Raw genomic sequence first — 18,411 nt, 5'->3', positions numbered from 1 at the left:
TGTTCTTCCAGCTCGGACTGGTCTTGCCTCTCTGAGAGTAGTTGTCGCACTACTGGAGCCATTACTGTCAACCTACTTTCCCCCCACCTGACAAACAAAATTCAGGGCCAATTTCAACTGTTCACTCTCTGCTGGGTCCATTTTGGTGGTCAAGTCTTGCCGACAGGAGTTCAGTGCAGAGGGAGAGACACTGACAGGGAATTCACTGAATTTTATTAAGAACTGTTCAGAACAAAGAAAAATAATAAATGCTTGGCCAATAGGGCTGTGAACTAAAAATTCTCAAACAATCTAAAAACTGTGGTATCAAAGTAGTAACCTAGAACTAAATTAATACCACTTTTTTAACAGCATCTATCTTCTTTCTTAGAATGTGGACTAAGGTAAGCAAAGAGCAATGTCATCACTGTGCTTCAATCAAGAATGTACAAAATACTTAACAGACAGTGGTGGCAATTGAACCCTGGTCGCTTTTACTGCATAGCATTGCGCTAACCCACTACATTATTGTGCCACTACTGTGCCAGCTGTGAAGTTGTCCTCTTAAATCGCTTTTCAAAAAATTTGATTACTTCTGACTAGTTCTTTCTGACCTCAATCACAACAGGCTTATTTGTGTATCGATTCTATACAATATGGAATGAATCCTCACACAATTAGAAGTGTTCAAGTTACAGGATAAATGTCCCAGGAAAAGATACATACCATTTGATTCTGAATCCTCTGAGGTATCTGGAATAATAAAAATTTATTAGTAATTATATTTATTAGTAATTAATTAAACTTTAAATATTCAAGAAAGACTTTTCCAATGTAACAAATTTCAGTGGAAAAGTACATTAAAAAGAGTAAGTTCTTTCAGGAGAGAATAATGGAACTGTTCTTAGTTTCTACTAACAACATTGACACCTTCTTTCACGTGAGAGTATAGCAGCTCACTGGTCCTGAAAGGTCCATGTTGCCTATAATATCATAAGCAAGGATCAAAGTGATCTACTGCATTAGTTTCAATCCCCAACAGGATGGGATTGGAATTTTCTAAATGCGTTCCCCCTTCAGTTTTACAAATTAAATATGTGGTGAGATAAATATATTTATTTATTTAGAGATATAGTGCAGAATAAGCCCTTCCAGCCCTTTGAGCTGCACCAGCCAGCAGCTAATCACAGGACAATTTACAATGACCAATTAACCTACTAGCTGGTATGATTTTGGACTGTGGGACGAAACCAGAGCAGCCAGAGGAAGCTCATGCCTTCCATGGAGAGAAGGTAGACACTGAGGACACTGGGATTGAACGCCCAGCTCTGATGACCTGAGCTGTAATAGCATTTAGCTAACTACTACTGTGCCACTGTGTCTAAATTTGACACAAAGCGAAGAAGGAAAGTAAAATTTTAAAATGCTATAAAGAGGATACAAATATATATATATATATATATATATATATATAAATAGGTCAAGATCTGGCCTTTGGAATTTAATATGGGAAAATGTAAAATTGAACTTAACTGGAAAAAATACAATATTAAAACGTCTGATAGTGAGAGCTTGCAGAACTTTAAGATGTGTATGAGCGCAGGATTCATATAAACCTGGTATGCAGGTGTGATGTAGCAAGCAATCAGAAAAACTAACTGATAGTTGTTTTTTATTGCAAGGGGAATTGAGCGCAGAAGTAAGGAGGTTATGTAGGGCATTAGTGAGACCTCATCTGGAGAACAATGTTCATTATTAGCTTCCTTATTAGGAGAAGGATGTAAATGTCAGAAACAGTTTAATGGCTTACTAAACACACTTGAACTGAACGGGTTGACAGGCTAGGCGTGTGTTCACTCATGTTTAGGAGAGTGAGGGGGAACTTGATTGAAAGATCCAAAGTGATTCTGCTTATGCAAATGTGGAGAGGATGTTCCCTGTTAGCGTGAATCTAGAACTAGAGATCACTAATTAAAAAATAAGAGATCATCCATTCAAGACAGTAAAGAGGCAATATTTTCCCCCTCTGAGAACCACATATTCTCAAGGGGCAGTAGAAGATGGCTATTTGGATATTTTTAAGATGGAAGTAAGAAGATATTTCATAAGGAAGGAGTGAAAGCTTGCCAAGCGCTGACAGGAATGTAGAATTAAGGTTAACATCTGATATGGAGGATGGGTTGAGTGATAGAAACATAGAAACACAGAAAATAGGAGTAGGCCATTCAGCCCTTCGAGCCTGCACCACCATTCAGTATGATCATGGCTGATCATCCAACTCAGAACCCTATACCTGCTTTCTCTCCATACCGCCTGATCCCTTTAGCCACAAGGGCCATATCTAACTCCCTCTAAAAATATAGCCAATGAATTGGCCTCAACTGTTTCCTGTGGCAGAGAATTCCACAGATTCACCACTCTCTGTGAGAAGAAGTTTCTCCTCATCTCGGTCCTAAAAGGCTTCCCCTTTATCCTTAAACTGTGACCCCTCGTTCTGGACTTCCCCAACATCGGGAACAATCTTCTTGCATCTAGCCTGTCCAATCCCTTTAGAATTTTATACTTTTCAATAAGATCCCCCCTCAGTCTTCTAAATTCCAGTGAGTATAAGCTGATGATGATCCTAATTCTTGTGTCTGTTATAGAACGTGATACCCAGATGCTTTCCCTATCATTGCAGGGGACTTCAACCAGGCCAACTTGGAGAAACCTCTAAACAACTACCAACAACATCACCTGTGGAGCCAGAGGAGCCAACACACTTGACCACTGTTATACCAGCATTAAGAATGCTTATCATGGAATCCCACACCCACATTTTGGAAAGTCCGATTACCTAGCTGTACTTCTACTCCCAGGATACAGGCAGAGGCGAAAACCCGCAGCACTGGTGGTGAGGACCAAGATGTTATGGTCACAGGAGGCTTTGATCTGGGGAACTGGACAATATTCAGGAATTCATCATCAAGTCTGAATGAATATGCCACAGTTGTCACCAAATTCATTGAGACTTATGTGGGTGGGTGTGTCCTTTCAGGAACATACTGGAAATACCCAAACCAAAACCCATGGATGAACCAGGAAGCTCATAGTCTGCTGAGGGCTATTCTGTGGCATTCAAGACTGGTGATCGAGGACTATACAAGAAGTCCAGGTGAGACCTACAGAAGGCTATTTTAAGGACTAAAAAACTAGTCTGATTGAAGTTAGAGGCAGAATTGGATGGACATTAGCTCTGGCAGGGTCTGGAGGCCATTACTTCCCACAAGGCAAAACCTGACACCATGAATGGTTGTGATGCTTCACTCCCAGATAAGCTCATTGCCCTTTATGCACACTTTGAAAGGGAGAATAAAGCTGCATCTGTGCATATCCCTGTGCTATTTGGTGACCCTGTGATCTCTGGCTTGGATGCCAACATCAGAACATCTTTCAAGAAAGTGAACCCTCGCAGAGCTTCAGGCCTTGATGGTGTATCTGGTAGGGCACTGAAAATCTGTGCCAACCAATTGGCAGGAATATTCAAGGACATCCTCAATCTCTCACTGCTGTAGTCAGGGGTTCCCATCTGCTTTAAAAGTGTGATAATCATACCAGTGGCCAGGAAGAGCAGGGTGATCTGCTTCAACTATGATCACCAATTGATCAACGATCACACCTACTGTGATGAGTGCTTTCAGAGGTTGGTCATGACCAAAATCAACTTCTGCCTAAGCAAGGACCTGGACCTGGTGCAGCTTGCCTATCACCACAATAGATTCAATTTCATTGGCTTTCCACTCAGCCTTGGATAACCTGGACAATAGCAATACCTAGGTTAGGCTGCTGTTTATTGACTACAGCTCAGCATTCAACACAATCATACCCTCAGTTCTAATCAACAAGGTATAAAACCTGGGTCTCTGTAGCTTCCTCTGCAATTGGATCAGAAATAACAACTGCTCCTTGCTGACAATCAACACTGGCGCACCTCAAGAATGCACGCTTAGCCCACTTTTCTGCTCATTCTAAACCAACGACTGTGTGGTTAGGCAACTCCATCTGTGCATTTTCCAATAACACAAATACTGGTGGCAGAACTTGAGATGGTGACAAAGAGCCACAGCTCAGTGAGACAGATCAATTGGTTGAGTGCTGTCACAGCAACAACCTTGTACTCAACATCAGTAAGACTAAAGAATTGATAGTGGACTTCAGGGAGGGGAAGTCTAGGGAACATACACGACCTCATTGAGAAATAGAAGTAGAAAGGGTGAGCAGTTTCAAGTTCCTGAATGTCAACATCTCTAAAGATCAATCCTAGGCCCAACATATTGATGCAATTACAAAGAAAGCCGACTGTGGCTGTACATCATTAGGACTTTGAGGAGACCTGGTACAACACCAAAGACTCCTATAAATTTCTACAGATGTAACAGGGCGAGCATTTTAAATGTTTGCCTGGTATAGATGGGCCACTGCACAGGATTGAAAAAAGTTGGAGAAAGCTGTAAACTTAACCAGCTCCATCTTGGCCACTGTCCTCCCCAGCATCATGGACCCTTCAAAAAGTGATGCCTCAGTAAGGCTGTATCCATCATAAAGGACTCTCAGGACAAGCCTCTTCTCATTCATATCATCAAGGAGGAGGTACAAGAGCCTGAAGACACACATTCAATGTTTCAGTGACAGCTTCTTTCCCTCCACCATTAGATTTCTGAATGGACAATGAACCCACGTACACTGCCTCACTATTTATTTTTGCTCTCCTTTTACCTATTTAATTTAATTTTTACAAAATATTTCTTATTTGAATTTATAGTTTTTATATAATATATAGCAAAGTACTGCTGCTGCGAAACAACAAATTTCACAACATATGCCAGTGATACTAAACTTGATTCTGACTGTATGTTATGCATCTCTCCCAGGGGGTTACATTAAAGTACAAGGTGCCTGTGTCTTGAACACAGTACTGCATCTAATATGGACTCTCAAGCACCAATTGGTCTTTCCAATTCAATGTTTGCATACAGTCAAATTGATTGAATGGTATTCAGCTGAAATAAATTTATTTATTCATGAATACATACCTTGTACTTGCAGATAAGACCCATTGCCAGATTTTGTAAACACAGGTGGTGGAACCTCAATGCTTGCTTCACAGATATATTGCCCAGTATCATTTAGTGTCACATTAAAGATAGTCAGTAAACTCGATGTTTCATTGAAAGTATGTTCCATTCTTTCAGCTAAAGAGTAATAGTTGGTCACATTCCATTTGGAGGTGAGCAGTGATGTCTTTGCCTTCTGCCATATTTTATACCATTCTATTCTTGTGTCTAAGCCGCTGCTCACAATATGACACATGAGGGTAACTGTGTCTCCTTCCACTGCATTGAGGTGTGATGGAGATTGTGTTACTGTCAGGTTCCACTCATTTCCAGCTGAAAGGAATAAATGTGCATAAGTTAAAAATTTTCCCACTTATGTCATCGAACAGTTTGTTGGGCTGCAGTCCCGACACCTCATTGTTTTGATGATTCATCCAACATCTTCCCCTCAACCTAAACGGTCTCTGAACCCATGAAAATTACCTCAGTATTTCTCTGTCGCACTAGTTATTTATTCAATTGTTTGTTTATTTATGTATCTATTTATTTATTAGCCGATAGTGATTTGTTATGCCCACACTGTACTACTGCCAGAAAGCAACAAATTTCATGACATGTCAATGGCAGTAAAGCCAATTCTGATGGTCAGTTGTCAGAGTTTTACTGTATACTTCTTTCAGCATTACATAAAGAGACACCCAGCAAACACTTCACTGGGCAACTTAAGGACTAGATCTAGACCAGTGCTAGCCTTCCAGGGTCCACAGAGTGTGCTGCTGCCTATGGTGCTAGCACATACGTTCAACAGACCCCCACTGGCAACTCTCCCATGAAGGTACTTCATTTATGAAAGTAACAGGCCCTCAAGATAGATTGAGAATTTTAAGATAAGAAGGAAATGAACTGGAGAGATCATAGCCCTGTGGACCTCTTTTGATGAACAGCTTCAAGTTTTCCAATGCTGTCATCACTGAGATACATGAATTGCAGCAGAAATACCTTAATACATGCTTTTGGGCCCAGAGGTGAATGTCATGCCACCATATACACAATATGGCCAATTATCAGTGGGTAATTAACCCACAAACCTGCATTTCTTTGGAACATGGGAGGAAACTGGAACACTGAAGGTCTCCCATGTACTCACAGGCCAAATATACAAACTTTACACAGCACTAAAGGTCAGGATTGAACCCAGGTCATTGGCATGGTGAGGCAGTGGTTCTACCTGCTGTGCCTCAATGCCCCCTGATGTTCAGACAACACAATTGGTCAGTGCTGCGTATCCTGGAAGGGCACTTGATACCTTCATCCTCCAACAGTCACAACTGTTACATGCTTTTGCAGTTAGCACTTTCCAGAAGGATGAATCCTCAGATACACAAAAATACCCTCCACTTCTACTTCGCTAGCTTCTGACCCCAATCTGCTGCCAGGTGCCAGAAATATAATGGGGAACTCACTGGTTCTCTGAAAAAAAGTCATATACTTGTATCAGTCAGGGAATTACCCTACAACTCACTCAGCAGATACAGAGACTTCATCTAGTGTACTGCTCCACTGTTATGTTTCGTAACTCCAAAACATTTTTAAAAATTGCAAGAAAAAAAAGCAGCTGGGAATTAAACATGTGTACTTCGCTTTTATTTTGGGCAAGGAGCGCACGTATAACGTGGTGGTGTAATGACGTATACCATTCCTGTGCTTTTAAATATAGCACGTAATGAAGTATTTAAATAAACAAGAATGAACAAACAATACATGTACAATATTACACAACACTCCTCCCTGCTATGTTATAAATTCCAACTTAATAAAGAATGAATCCCGACTTATATGCACAACATATACTACATAATACAAATACTGTACGGACATCAATAGCATAGTAGATTTTAAATTGTCCCAATCGGTCCTCAAGATTTAATCGCTGTGGAAGATTCATTACTCTTGTGGGGTAACATCCTTCCTGTCAACAGAGGTCACTCTGCGTGGCAGATGAGACTTGTGGCTGTGAAAGCAATCTCAGGTTCCAGGGCCTCCTCCAGGTTGTAGGAGTTGACTCTGAGACTACAGGAAGTGGTTCTGACAGTTCTTAGCACCTTTCTTCCCCTTCCTTTTTCTTCTTCTATTTTGTGCATACTGATCTTGGGAAGGTCCATTTAGCTCACTGGAGTATTCTCTTATTAATCCTTCTATTGCTCCCTTTATAATCTGATCTCTCCTCTTGGTTTCCTCATCCACAACATCATTTGACGAATCCTGTTTTCATATCTCCGTTGATTTCTTTCTTTTTGCCCTTGCATTCATCAGCTGGGCTTTGGTCTTTGCATCTATTTTAGAAGCAGCTTTTTGTCTCCCACTTGAAGTTCATGCAATAACCTTAATGCACACAGAGTGGATTCTGGTTCTTTATACTTGCAAAATCTGAATGTTTGCAACTTTTCTGAAGCTCCTTGAATTCTCTTCCAGCTTAAAACCAAGCCACATTCTGTAAGTAACTGTCTGATTAACATATCAGACGCTTAGAAATAACTCGGAAAATGTGTAGCTCGGGAGGTTGATATTTGGTTTGAGTTGATCTCCAATCTTGGCAATCCATTTGCAAATGTTTCATCACTATACAAGGAGATCATGATTGCCAAGATCAGAGAAGAATTTAACTCAATCATATCAAAGGCTTTCTTAGATATGTTACTTACAAAACCTGTAGTCGTCAGATCACTGCTTTTGTCATTTCCATGATTCCTCTGAGCAGCATGGTCCTTCCTTGGACCAATATGCTTTCCAACCAGAGGCACAGAGGTTGCCCTCTGTACTGAGACCGTTTTGGCATCATCCAGTACCTTTCTTAATTCACTTTCAGTTGTCTCTATTTCAGGGGATGTAGCATGCAAATTGTGAATGGATCTCCATTCAAGTTGTAGCTGTCTTAGCCACTTACAACCCCACAACGCTAGCCCTCCGGTTTTACCACAGTGTGGCTTGCTGGTTCTTGTATTTCACTGTTATGGATGTCATTCCCACAGGAGTTACCTTTTCTCCAGTGAAATGTCTTAGTTGGATATCTGCAGGCTTCAGTTTAATATATTTGTGGAATGACTGAAACAGCCAAAACAGTGTTCAAATCCATTTTAATTAATTTGCTGTTCACTTCTGATGTAAGCCATATTGCTCGTATGTTGTTAGTTTTCACATTATAAATCTCAAGGCTAGCCACATCTGTATCACATTCATCATTATCAGATTTTTCATCAATGGCATGCAGATTAGTGATGTTTTTGAAAGCTGCAGCTTGGCCTTTTATCTTTATCTCTTTCATTTGCAGCCCATTTATTTTTGGCTACATGACATGCTCTTCGTATATGACCTACTTCATTGCATTTTTGGCAAGTTTCACCTTTAAACCTACATTTGTCTGGTGTATATGAGTCCCTGTCACAACAGTAACACAATTTGTTTGGCCAGGCCAGTGTCTGTTTAGATGTTGCAATTTTGTTCACGTTCACTTTCATTCCTGACTGCCATTTGTTTGTGTCTCTAATTGTGGTTTCCATTGATACAGCAATTTCAACTGTTCTTTTCAATGTAAGCTGTGCTTCAGTTTGGAGATATTGTTGAATGCTTCCTTGCAAATTACCACAAACTAAACCATCCCTCAGTGCATCCTTGAGCCCATCATTGTACTGACAATGCTCAGGCAATCTCTTCAATTTAGCCACATACTCTAAAATGGACTCCGCTTCCTTTTAATTCTGCTTATGAAATCTAAAGCATTCGGCAACCAGCAATGGTTTTAGTTCAAATGTATTACTTTCATAATATCAGCTAATTTCAGCTAGCTTGTTTGGAGCAGTCAAACTCCAAAGCAAACTGTATGCCAACCTAATGGACAGCAAAATTGGTACTTGCTTCACTCGCTTTAGAATACTGCACAATCCTTTCACTATACAAAACCCAGTTATCCATTGTGTAATCAAACATTCAAATCTTTTCAATGTAGCCAGTCATTTCTGATCTCTTTTTAATCATTATTATCACCCAGTACTCACCGTTTATGAACCTGTGAATTCTTCCAATTTCTGCCTTTTTTAAACTTAATCATATCTTCCCTTCGGAAGAACGCATGCTTTTCAGAAGAATTAAAATGTACAGCGCTTTTTTTTTTAATGCAACCATGTCTTGGTTGACTCAAATGTCTCGCTGCACTTCAACAGGTTTTTTCATTTTAGAAAATACCGTGTCACCACAGTTATGTTTTGTAACTGCAAAGCATAAAAACTAACTGCCAAAAAAAGCAAGGAGCCAGGAGATAAACATGTGTACTTCGTTTTTACTTTAAGCAAGATGTGCACATATGACATGATGGTGTAACTGCACATGCCATTCACATGCTTTTACAAATAACCCATAATGAAGTATTAAACAGATAAGGGTGTTTAATCAAACAATATATTTACAATATTACTTAAGTATTTCTGAAATATTAAGTACACAACACTCCACAATCCAAAGACAGTGACTTGTCAGAGGAAGAGAAGTTAGGGGTCATGAGATGAAGGATGTGAAACTGCAGGAGCAAGAGGAACAGAAGGAAGGGAGCAGGCATCTGCAGTGGGGTGCATTCCACCAGAACCCTATCAGCCTCATTTTATGTTAATATAGAGCTTTAACTCCACAGGCAAAAAAGACATACACTGATAGGCTGATATCTTTCATAAGGAGCCTTCTAAACCATTGTCATTGTTACCAATCCTGACAAAATGATGCTCTGTACACTCCAAACATTAACACCAGCAACTTTCACTACTAGTGACCCAAAGGACGTGCGCGTACACACACACACACACACACACACACACACACACACACACACACACACACACACACACACACACACACACACACACACACACACACACACACACACACACACACACACACACACCCCTTTTTTTTTTTGAAAGACCATATTCATTGATCAGTCGCTGAAATGGCTTCCCACTGACTTGTATCCAGTGGAGGTAGCACAATCTGTAAGACTGGGAATTCACTCAGACCTGAGGAAACATCTCCTGCTATGTTCACTTTCCAGCATCTGTGAGTGGTCTCCAGATACCTTGGTGCTCAGGATGTCCCTTCAGGCTGGGGGTCCCATAACTTTTGGAGAAAATGTGGAATGAATTGAACAGTCTATGTTTCAAGCCAAGACCCTTCATCAGACCTGAAATGTCAAATGTTTATTCATCCCCATCGTTATCGAGTTCCTTCAGCATTTGTGTGTGTGTTGCTCAAGATTTCCAGCATCTGTAGAATCTTTTGTTTCTCTTCTCCTTAGCGGTCATAGTCTGACCACCCTTAAAGGGTGCCTTTAAGGAATGATTTATTTTTACCTAAAATATACTTCATTCATAAAAATTTCCACAAGATAACACCATATGTCACAGCATGTTGCTAACCACATTATACCAGCAATGTTTTCTTTACATCATTTCAAAAAGCAAACAGTCAAAGGTTTTATTTATAAGGGCTCCAAGCCCCTCACTATGCAGTAATGAGAAGGCCTGTCCTTACAGAGTCTTTTCATTAGCTGCACTGCACTTCAGTGCGTTGTTCTGCAGTCAGTCCTCGACCTTGGGATGCAGCCATCTGCAGCATTTTGTCACAGACAGCTCCCTGTGCAGGAAGAGCAGTGAACTGCAGGCAGACCACAAGGCAACCTCCACCAAGCTGTTCGTCTTCCACCAACAGCTTGCCTCTGTGTGCACCCCTGGGAACAGCCCATACAGCACAGGGCCCTGTTTTATGTGACTGCTCAGGATGAACCTTAACAAAGTCCACGGCATCACTTTTCAGACCTTCTTAACCGAAGTACACTCTGGAAGGAAAGGGATGACAGTCTCAACCACGACCATCTCGAACACTGACACCACGGGTCTGCCTGAAGGATCTGACGGGGATGGCCTTTTCCACTTCCAGGCAAGCAAGATTTTATTATTTGTTTCTAAGTTCTGCTGGTAACATTTGCTGCCGTGTAATTTAGACATACAAATCACCCGCTCATCGCTTTCTCCTGTCAGGTTTGGGGGGCATTTTGCATTCTGTACAGAAAGATATTCTTATGCACAATTTGTTCCAGGAGGGACACCACACTGCACAGTCCAAACAAAAGGAATGTTCTGTGGTAGTCTGGCCAGAATGATTGTATGCAACAGATATAGAACCTCAGCATCCAGTGACACTGGGTGTTAGGGCGCACACAACCTGACATGATCTTTCGCATATCAGTGCAAAACAATTTCCTGGAAGCTGTGTCCTATTGAACCTGACCCAGTCAAGAACCACACAGGTCCTCTTTTAACTCTTGTACAACTGTCATTGGTGTCCTTGTGGCCAGTTTCAACAGTCTACATTAATGCCCCAATTTAGTGCATAAACAATGGGTAACATTCAATTTCTAGGCAAAATGAATTTCCAGCATAATCAAGACAATCAGCCCATCTGGTCTTTCATACCCTCCTTTACCCTCCTTATTTCTCTTAACTCTAATAACATTATGCTTTTTTCTTTCCTATTCTCCATGTCTATCTCACTAATTTTAAAATGCATTTATCATATCCAGTTCAGTAACTACATGTGATGACAGCTTCAACATTCCAACTCCTCTCTGCTACAGTTTCCCCTGAATTTCCTGATGGATGTACTTGGATTAAGTACTTTCAGTCGCACCCACAGATATAATAGTCTAATGTATGCCAAACCTTTACAACTCTTCGATTTCTTGTGATTTCCTCAACCTTCTCTTTTTTTAAGAAGAAGAAAATGCCTCCATATTTTCTGATAGTTTCCCCCTGTTTTCACAGATTTACTGTAACCACTGTTTTCAATTTGATCCCTCTAATGCTCAATGGCTGTCATAGAATGCAACTCTATAGTTGACAAATAAAGATCATAAGACCATATGATATAGGAGCAGAATTAGGACATTTGAACAAATGAGTATCCTCCACTATTTCATCATGGCTGATCCATTTTGCCTCTCAGCCCCAATCTCCTTCCTTTTCTCTATATCTCTTCATGCCCTGACCAATCAAGAATCTATCAACCTCTGACTTAAATAAACATAAAAACTTGACTTACACATCCGTCTGTGGCAATGAATTCCACAGATTCACCCTCCCCCGGCTAAAGAAATTCTTCCTCGACTCCATTCTAAAAGTACGCCACTCTCTTTTGATGCTGTGGCTTCTAGTCTTAGACACTCACACCATAGGGAACATGCTTTTCACATCCACTCTATTAAGGCCTTTCACCATTTAATAAGTTTCAATTATGTCACCCCTCGTTCTTCTAAATTCCAGTGAATACAGGCCCAAACCCATTAAATGTTCTTCACACGACAAGCCGCTTAATCCTAGGATCATTTTTGTGAACTTCCTTTCAACCCTCTCCAGCTTCAGCACATCCTTTCTAAGATAAGGGGCCCAAACTTGCTCACAATACTGCAAGTGAGGCTTCACCAGTGCTTTATAAAGTCTCAATATTACATCCTTGCTTTTACATTCTAATCCTCTTGAAATAAATGTTGATATCACATTTGCCTCCCTCAACACAGACTCAACCTGCAAATCAGCCTTTAGGGCATCCTGCACAAGGACTCCTAAATCCCCTTGCACGTCTGATTTTTGTACTTTTTTCCTCACTTGAAAAATAGTCAACACTTTCATTTCTTCTACCAAAGTTCTGGATCATACACTTCCCAACACTATATTCCATCTACCAGTTCTTTTCTCATTCTCCTAATCTGTGTAAGTCCATCTGTAGCTTCTCTATTTCCTCAAAACTACCTGCCCCTCCACCCACCTTCATATCATCTGCAAACTTTGCAACAAAGCCATTAATTCCGCCATTCAAATCGTTGACAGATGCTTGTGGAACACCACTAGCTACCAACAGTCAACCAGAAAAGGCTCCCTTTATTCCCACTCTTTGCCTCCTGCCAATCATCCACTGCTTTATTCATGCAAGAATCTTTCCTTTAATACCATGGGCTCATAGCTTGTTAGTCAGCCTTATGTATGGCATCTTGTCAAAGGCCTTCTGAAAATCCAAGTGCACAACATCAACTGATCCTCCATTGTTTATCCTGCGTGTTATTTCTTCAAAGAATTCCAACAGGTTTGTCAGGAAAGATTTTCCCTTGAGGAAATCATGATGTCTATGGCTTATTTTGTCATGTGCCTCCAGGTACCCTGAGAACTTATCTGTAATAATTGACTCCAACATCTTCCCAACAACTGAAGTCAGACTAACTGGCCTATAGCTTCCTTTCTTCAGCCTCTCTCCCTTCTTGAAGAGTGGAGTGACATTTGCAATTTTCCAGCCTTCTGGAATCGTTCAAGAATTTAATGATTCTTGAAATATCATTACTAGTACCTCCACAATCTCTTCAACTTCCTGTTTCAGAAACTTGGGGTGTACATCATCTGATCCAGGTGACTTACTGACCTTCAGACCTTTCTCTTTCCCGAGAACCTTCTCTCTAGTAAAGGTAACTTCACGCATTTCATGACCTCTGACACCCGGAACTTCCACCATACTACCAGTGTATTCCACAGCGAAGACTGATACAAAATATTTATTCAGTTCATCCGCTATTTCCTTGCCCCCATTGCTACTTCTCCAGCATCATTTTCCATTGGTCCAATATCTACTTTCGCCTCTCCCTTACATTTTATGTAGCTGAAGGAACTTTTGGTATCCTCTTTGCTTTCTGTTGGTATTTAAAAGCTTCCCAATCCCCCAACTTCCTACTAATTTTTGCTCAATCATATGCCCTCTCTTTGGCTTTTATGTTGGCTTTGACTTCCCTTGTTAACCATGGTTATGTCATCTTGCCTTTAGAATTCTTCTTCCTCTTTGGGATATATATATCCTGTGCCTTCCAAATTGTTTCCAGAAATTCCAGCCATTGCTGCTCTGCCCTCATCCCTGCCAGTGTTCTTTTCCAATCAATTCTGGCCAACTCCTTTCTTATGCCTCTGTAAGTTCCTTTACTCCACTGCAATACTGATTGATACTAATAAAGTTCTTATATAATTGGTATACACTCTAGTAGAAATACCCAGAGCAATGGTGCATAGCGTACATATTTTGTCCATGATATCGTTCTCTGAGCAGAAAGGGACAGATAATGAGTAAGTTCCAAAGGTTGTCTCCTTTACAGTTGATGACAAACATGCCTAAAAAAGGTAACATTTTGTTTATGAAATTTAGCAGCCTTATACCACATAAGAGTTCAGCACACCTTACAATAAACTAATTGTGATAAAAGTCAGCTTGCGATATCAGAAGTGACATCAGTAAGATCAGATTCAGTCTTAGATTCTGATTAGTTTATTGTCATTTATTCCATGGTGCAAAGAAATTCCTTGCTTGTGTGAACCTCAGTGAGTGAACAGGCTTTTCTGTTTTATACCTTTTGGTGATCATGTAACATCTACATGCTGATAAATTCCCATTTGCTTTAAAAGTACATTTTTCCAGCATAAAATATAGTATTGTAGGACTAGCCAGCACTCACATTGGTGCATGGAGCTCTGAATAAGGTCCCTTAAACTATCTGTCAAGGCGAAAAGAATTGGAGCACCATTCACTGGGCACTGCCATTGGTTGAAGCCTCAGTTGATGGATGAGCCAATGGGAAATTGTACACGTGGAGAGAACTAAAGAATGAAAAATAGCATTGACAAAAGTTCCCTGCAGATCTTCTTCCCAATTTGGACAATTATACTGGGTCCCTGGGAGGGTTTTGAAGGCCCTCTGTTGTACAGCACTGGACATGGTAATGATGCTGTTGTTGGACATTCCGTGGGGTGGAGAGAGAGAGTTACAAAGGCAAGGAGAATTCTTCTATTTGAGTCCAATAGTGAATCCAGGAGTATAATTTATGCTGTTTCCTGTTTAAATTGTTATCAAAGATCCCCAATCATTTTGAACCTGAAGGTTTATTAGAAACTAGAGCACTTGATGTTAGTCAGTTAATCTAGCAATATCTTTGTGCAAATTCAATGGTCTCAAACCTTTTTTTAATCAACCTTCTTCTAAATTCAATTGCCCACATTCAGAAAGCGTAAATTGTATATTATTCTCCCAACTTTGCCATCAACTGCTCCCAGATTCTACCACTCACTATACATTAGGGGCAATCTACAGTGTCCAACTAACCTATCGACCCACACATGTTAGGGATGTGGAGTAACTGTATCACCCGGATCACAGAGAGAAGCTGCAAACTCCACACAGAAATCTCTGGTGGTCAGCACAGAATTCAGCTCACTGGCATTGCAAAGCAGCTCCTCTTCTATCTGCACCATTGTACATCTGTTGTGGATTTATGCTACACTGCTAGAAAATTACTTACTTATTTGTTTATTTATTTATTGAGATACAGCGCAGAGTGGGCCCTTCCAGCCGTGCCACCCGAGTTAGCCCTGTCCTAACCACAGGACAATTGACAATGACCAATTAAGCTATCAGCCAGTATGTGTTTGGACTGTAGAAGGAAACTGGAGGATCCAGAGGAAACCCACAGAGTCACAAACTCCTTACTGACAGCGGCGGGAAATGAACCCAGGTCACTGGTACTGTAAAGTACTGTGTTGACCACTATGCTACTGTGAAATGATAAAGGTCAAAAATAATCTCATATTACTAATGTTATCACGTGTGTAAAACCACATGTCCTTATTCCCTGCTTCTTAAATAAGGAAAACATTGATCGATAACTTGATATTGTTTGCTAGCAATTTGAACAGAAACAAAGATACTTCAAAAACTCCTGTAGTTATAGCTTTATATGATAAAAACTTGCTGAAGGAACTTGAGCAGTGTTTATGGAGAGAAATTAAGTAACTGTTTCGGGTCTAGACCCTTCATCTGATTTTTACTCCTGATTCCCGCTTGTCCAGTGCTTTGTTTATTCTTGTAGCTTTCAATTTGAACCTTAATATATTGGTATCTTATTAAATTGACAGTATTAGTTTATTATGGTCACATGTACCGAGATAGGGAGTAAACTTAGTATTGTGAATAATCCATACAAGTCATGTCAAAAATACAGGAACCTTGTGGTAGCACAAGGGAAAAACAGTAATGAAATGAAGAATACAATTTCATTGATGGAGGAAATGCAATGTAGGTAGAGAAGAAGGTGCAATAGCCATGACAAGGTAGATTGGAAGGCTGAGTCTGTCTCCAATGTACAGAAGGTCTGATAAGAGTTTTATAACAGTGGATAGAAGCTGTCCTCAAGTCTAGTCATGCATGTGTATGTTTTTAAGTTTTTGGTATCTACAAAAACTGTGTATAAGCAGCCCTCTGAAGTGGTTCTGTTTCTCCACCTGACACTCCCAAAAATGTAATGTGCAGCCGACTTACAGAAAGACATCTGCTTCTGAGAAAAGTAAGCAAAGGGAGACTCACTCCCTTGAGATGAAGATTGTTACAGACCACCTACTGTTCACCACTACCAGTGATAAGTCAAGCAGCACGTTCACCTACAGAATTCTCCCTGTAACCTATTCTCCTATTGAGAAGAATAGGTCACAGAGAAAAATTAATGTAGGATTGAGATTGCCAACAAAGACTTGGTAAGCCAAATAGATAGATAGATAGATAGATAGATAGATACTTTATTCATCCCCATGGGGAAATTCAACTTTTTTTCCAATGTCCCATACACTTGTTGTAGCAAAACTAATTACATACAATACTTAACTCAGTAAAAAAAATATGATATGCATCTAAATCACTATCTCAAAAAGCATTAATAATAGCTTTTAAAAAGTTCTTAAGTCCTGGCGGTAGAATTGTAAAGCCTAATGGCATTGGGGAGTATTGACCTCTTCATCCTGTCTGAGGAGCATTGCATCGATAGTAACCTGTCGCTGAAACTGCTTCTCTGTCTCTGGATGGTGCTATGTAGAGGATGTTCAGAGTTATCCATAATTGACCGTAGCCTACTCAGCGCCCTTCGCTCAGCTACCGATGTTAAACCCTCCAGTACTTTGCCCACGACAGAGCCCGCCTTCCTTACCAGCTTATTAAGACGTGAGGCGTCCCTCTTCTTAATGCTGCCTCCCCAACACGCCACCACAAAGAAGAGGGCGCTCTCCACAACTGACCTATAGAACATCTTCAGCATCTCACTACAGACATTGAATGACGCCAACCTTCTTAGGAAGTACAGTCAACTCTGTGCCTTCCTGCACAAGGCATCTGTGTTGGCAAATGCCTCCTTCTACATAGTAAGAACTTAGGAGTTATGTTTATTCAATAATAACATCTTAATCTTCAGCAGAGTTTACCCTACTTTATTTTAACCAGTCAGGGCGACCCTGATACTGGGTAATTTTGTTCTATTTCTGCCAGTATTTTCAAAGTGCTGTGACAATTATTAATTGGTCAAACACAACTTTTTTTCTCAGCAGCATGGATTTTCTGTTTACCTTTCCCCTTTCAATCTTTCAACCTCTGTCAAAAATTCAAAACCTCCACAAGATGCCACATGCAGAATGTATCTGAACAAAAAGAAACCTTTAAACATAAACATAATCTCAATGATCCTCTAACTTGTGTCTCAATCAGGTGAGGTTCCCTGTGTTCTGTTCTCTGAACTCGGTCCTGGCTTAGAACTAAGCTTAGCGCACTTTCTTGCTCTCCGAGTTCCTTTTCTGTGCACATGTGACCAAGAAATACAGCTTTAATTTCTAAAAATCATCAGAGGGAAGATCTTAGTGGAGAGTAGTGAGGTGGGGGGTGTGAAGTGAGGGAGAAAGGTGAATGGTGGGAGAGGAATTTTGGGAATTTGAAGTGGTATAAAAGAAGAGCAAGAGAGCGTGGATGGAGAGGGTGGGATCCATTGAGGAGGAGTAATGAGTGTCTGGATTTGTGTCCCTGTGCTCGCGTGTGCATGTGTATGGTTAGAATAGGAGTTTGCCTCTGGTTTTGTGTGGTTAGGATGCATCTGTGCTTTCAATGTTAGTAGGAGTGTTTGTGTGCACCACTTGCATGTTAAGATCCATGAGGGGAACTTTGATTTTAACCTTGCCCTGTCAAGTCCTGCTACATACAGATATGCAGCCACTCTATGTACTGTATGTACATGGTTAACTTTCACTCTTTTCTTTAATGGAAGCAAATCGTCATTGATCGCGGGAGATTTGTTCTTGTTGGAGATGATCATTGCTTGACATTTACAGTTCATTACCAGACAACATTAGTGACTATCTCTGTTAGAAATTAACCACAAGTTTTAGGAAAATTTTAAATTTGAAGT

The 18,411-nt window shown here is 40.4% G+C and overlaps 1 protein-coding gene across 1 annotated transcript in view; it reads right to left on the bottom strand.

Moving 5' to 3' along the window:
- The window catches only part of LOC140739644 (uncharacterized), a 49,357-nt gene that overhangs the window by 15,834 nt on the left and 15,112 nt on the right, over positions 1–18,411 (bottom strand). Inside the window, exon 2 of the mRNA XM_073068024.1 lies at positions 5,052–5,405. Coding sequence (XP_072924125.1) covers positions 5,052–5,405 — 354 coding nt within the window. The remainder of the gene's footprint in view (positions 1–5,051; positions 5,406–18,411) is intronic.

This window comes from Hemitrygon akajei, chromosome 16, assembly GCF_048418815.1.
Source record: "Hemitrygon akajei chromosome 16, sHemAka1.3, whole genome shotgun sequence".
In the NCBI taxonomy this organism is placed as follows: Eukaryota; Metazoa; Chordata; class Chondrichthyes; order Myliobatiformes; family Dasyatidae; genus Hemitrygon; species Hemitrygon akajei.
The sequence above is the reverse complement of the archived record's forward strand: the minus strand, read 5'-3'. Positions and strand labels throughout refer to the sequence as shown.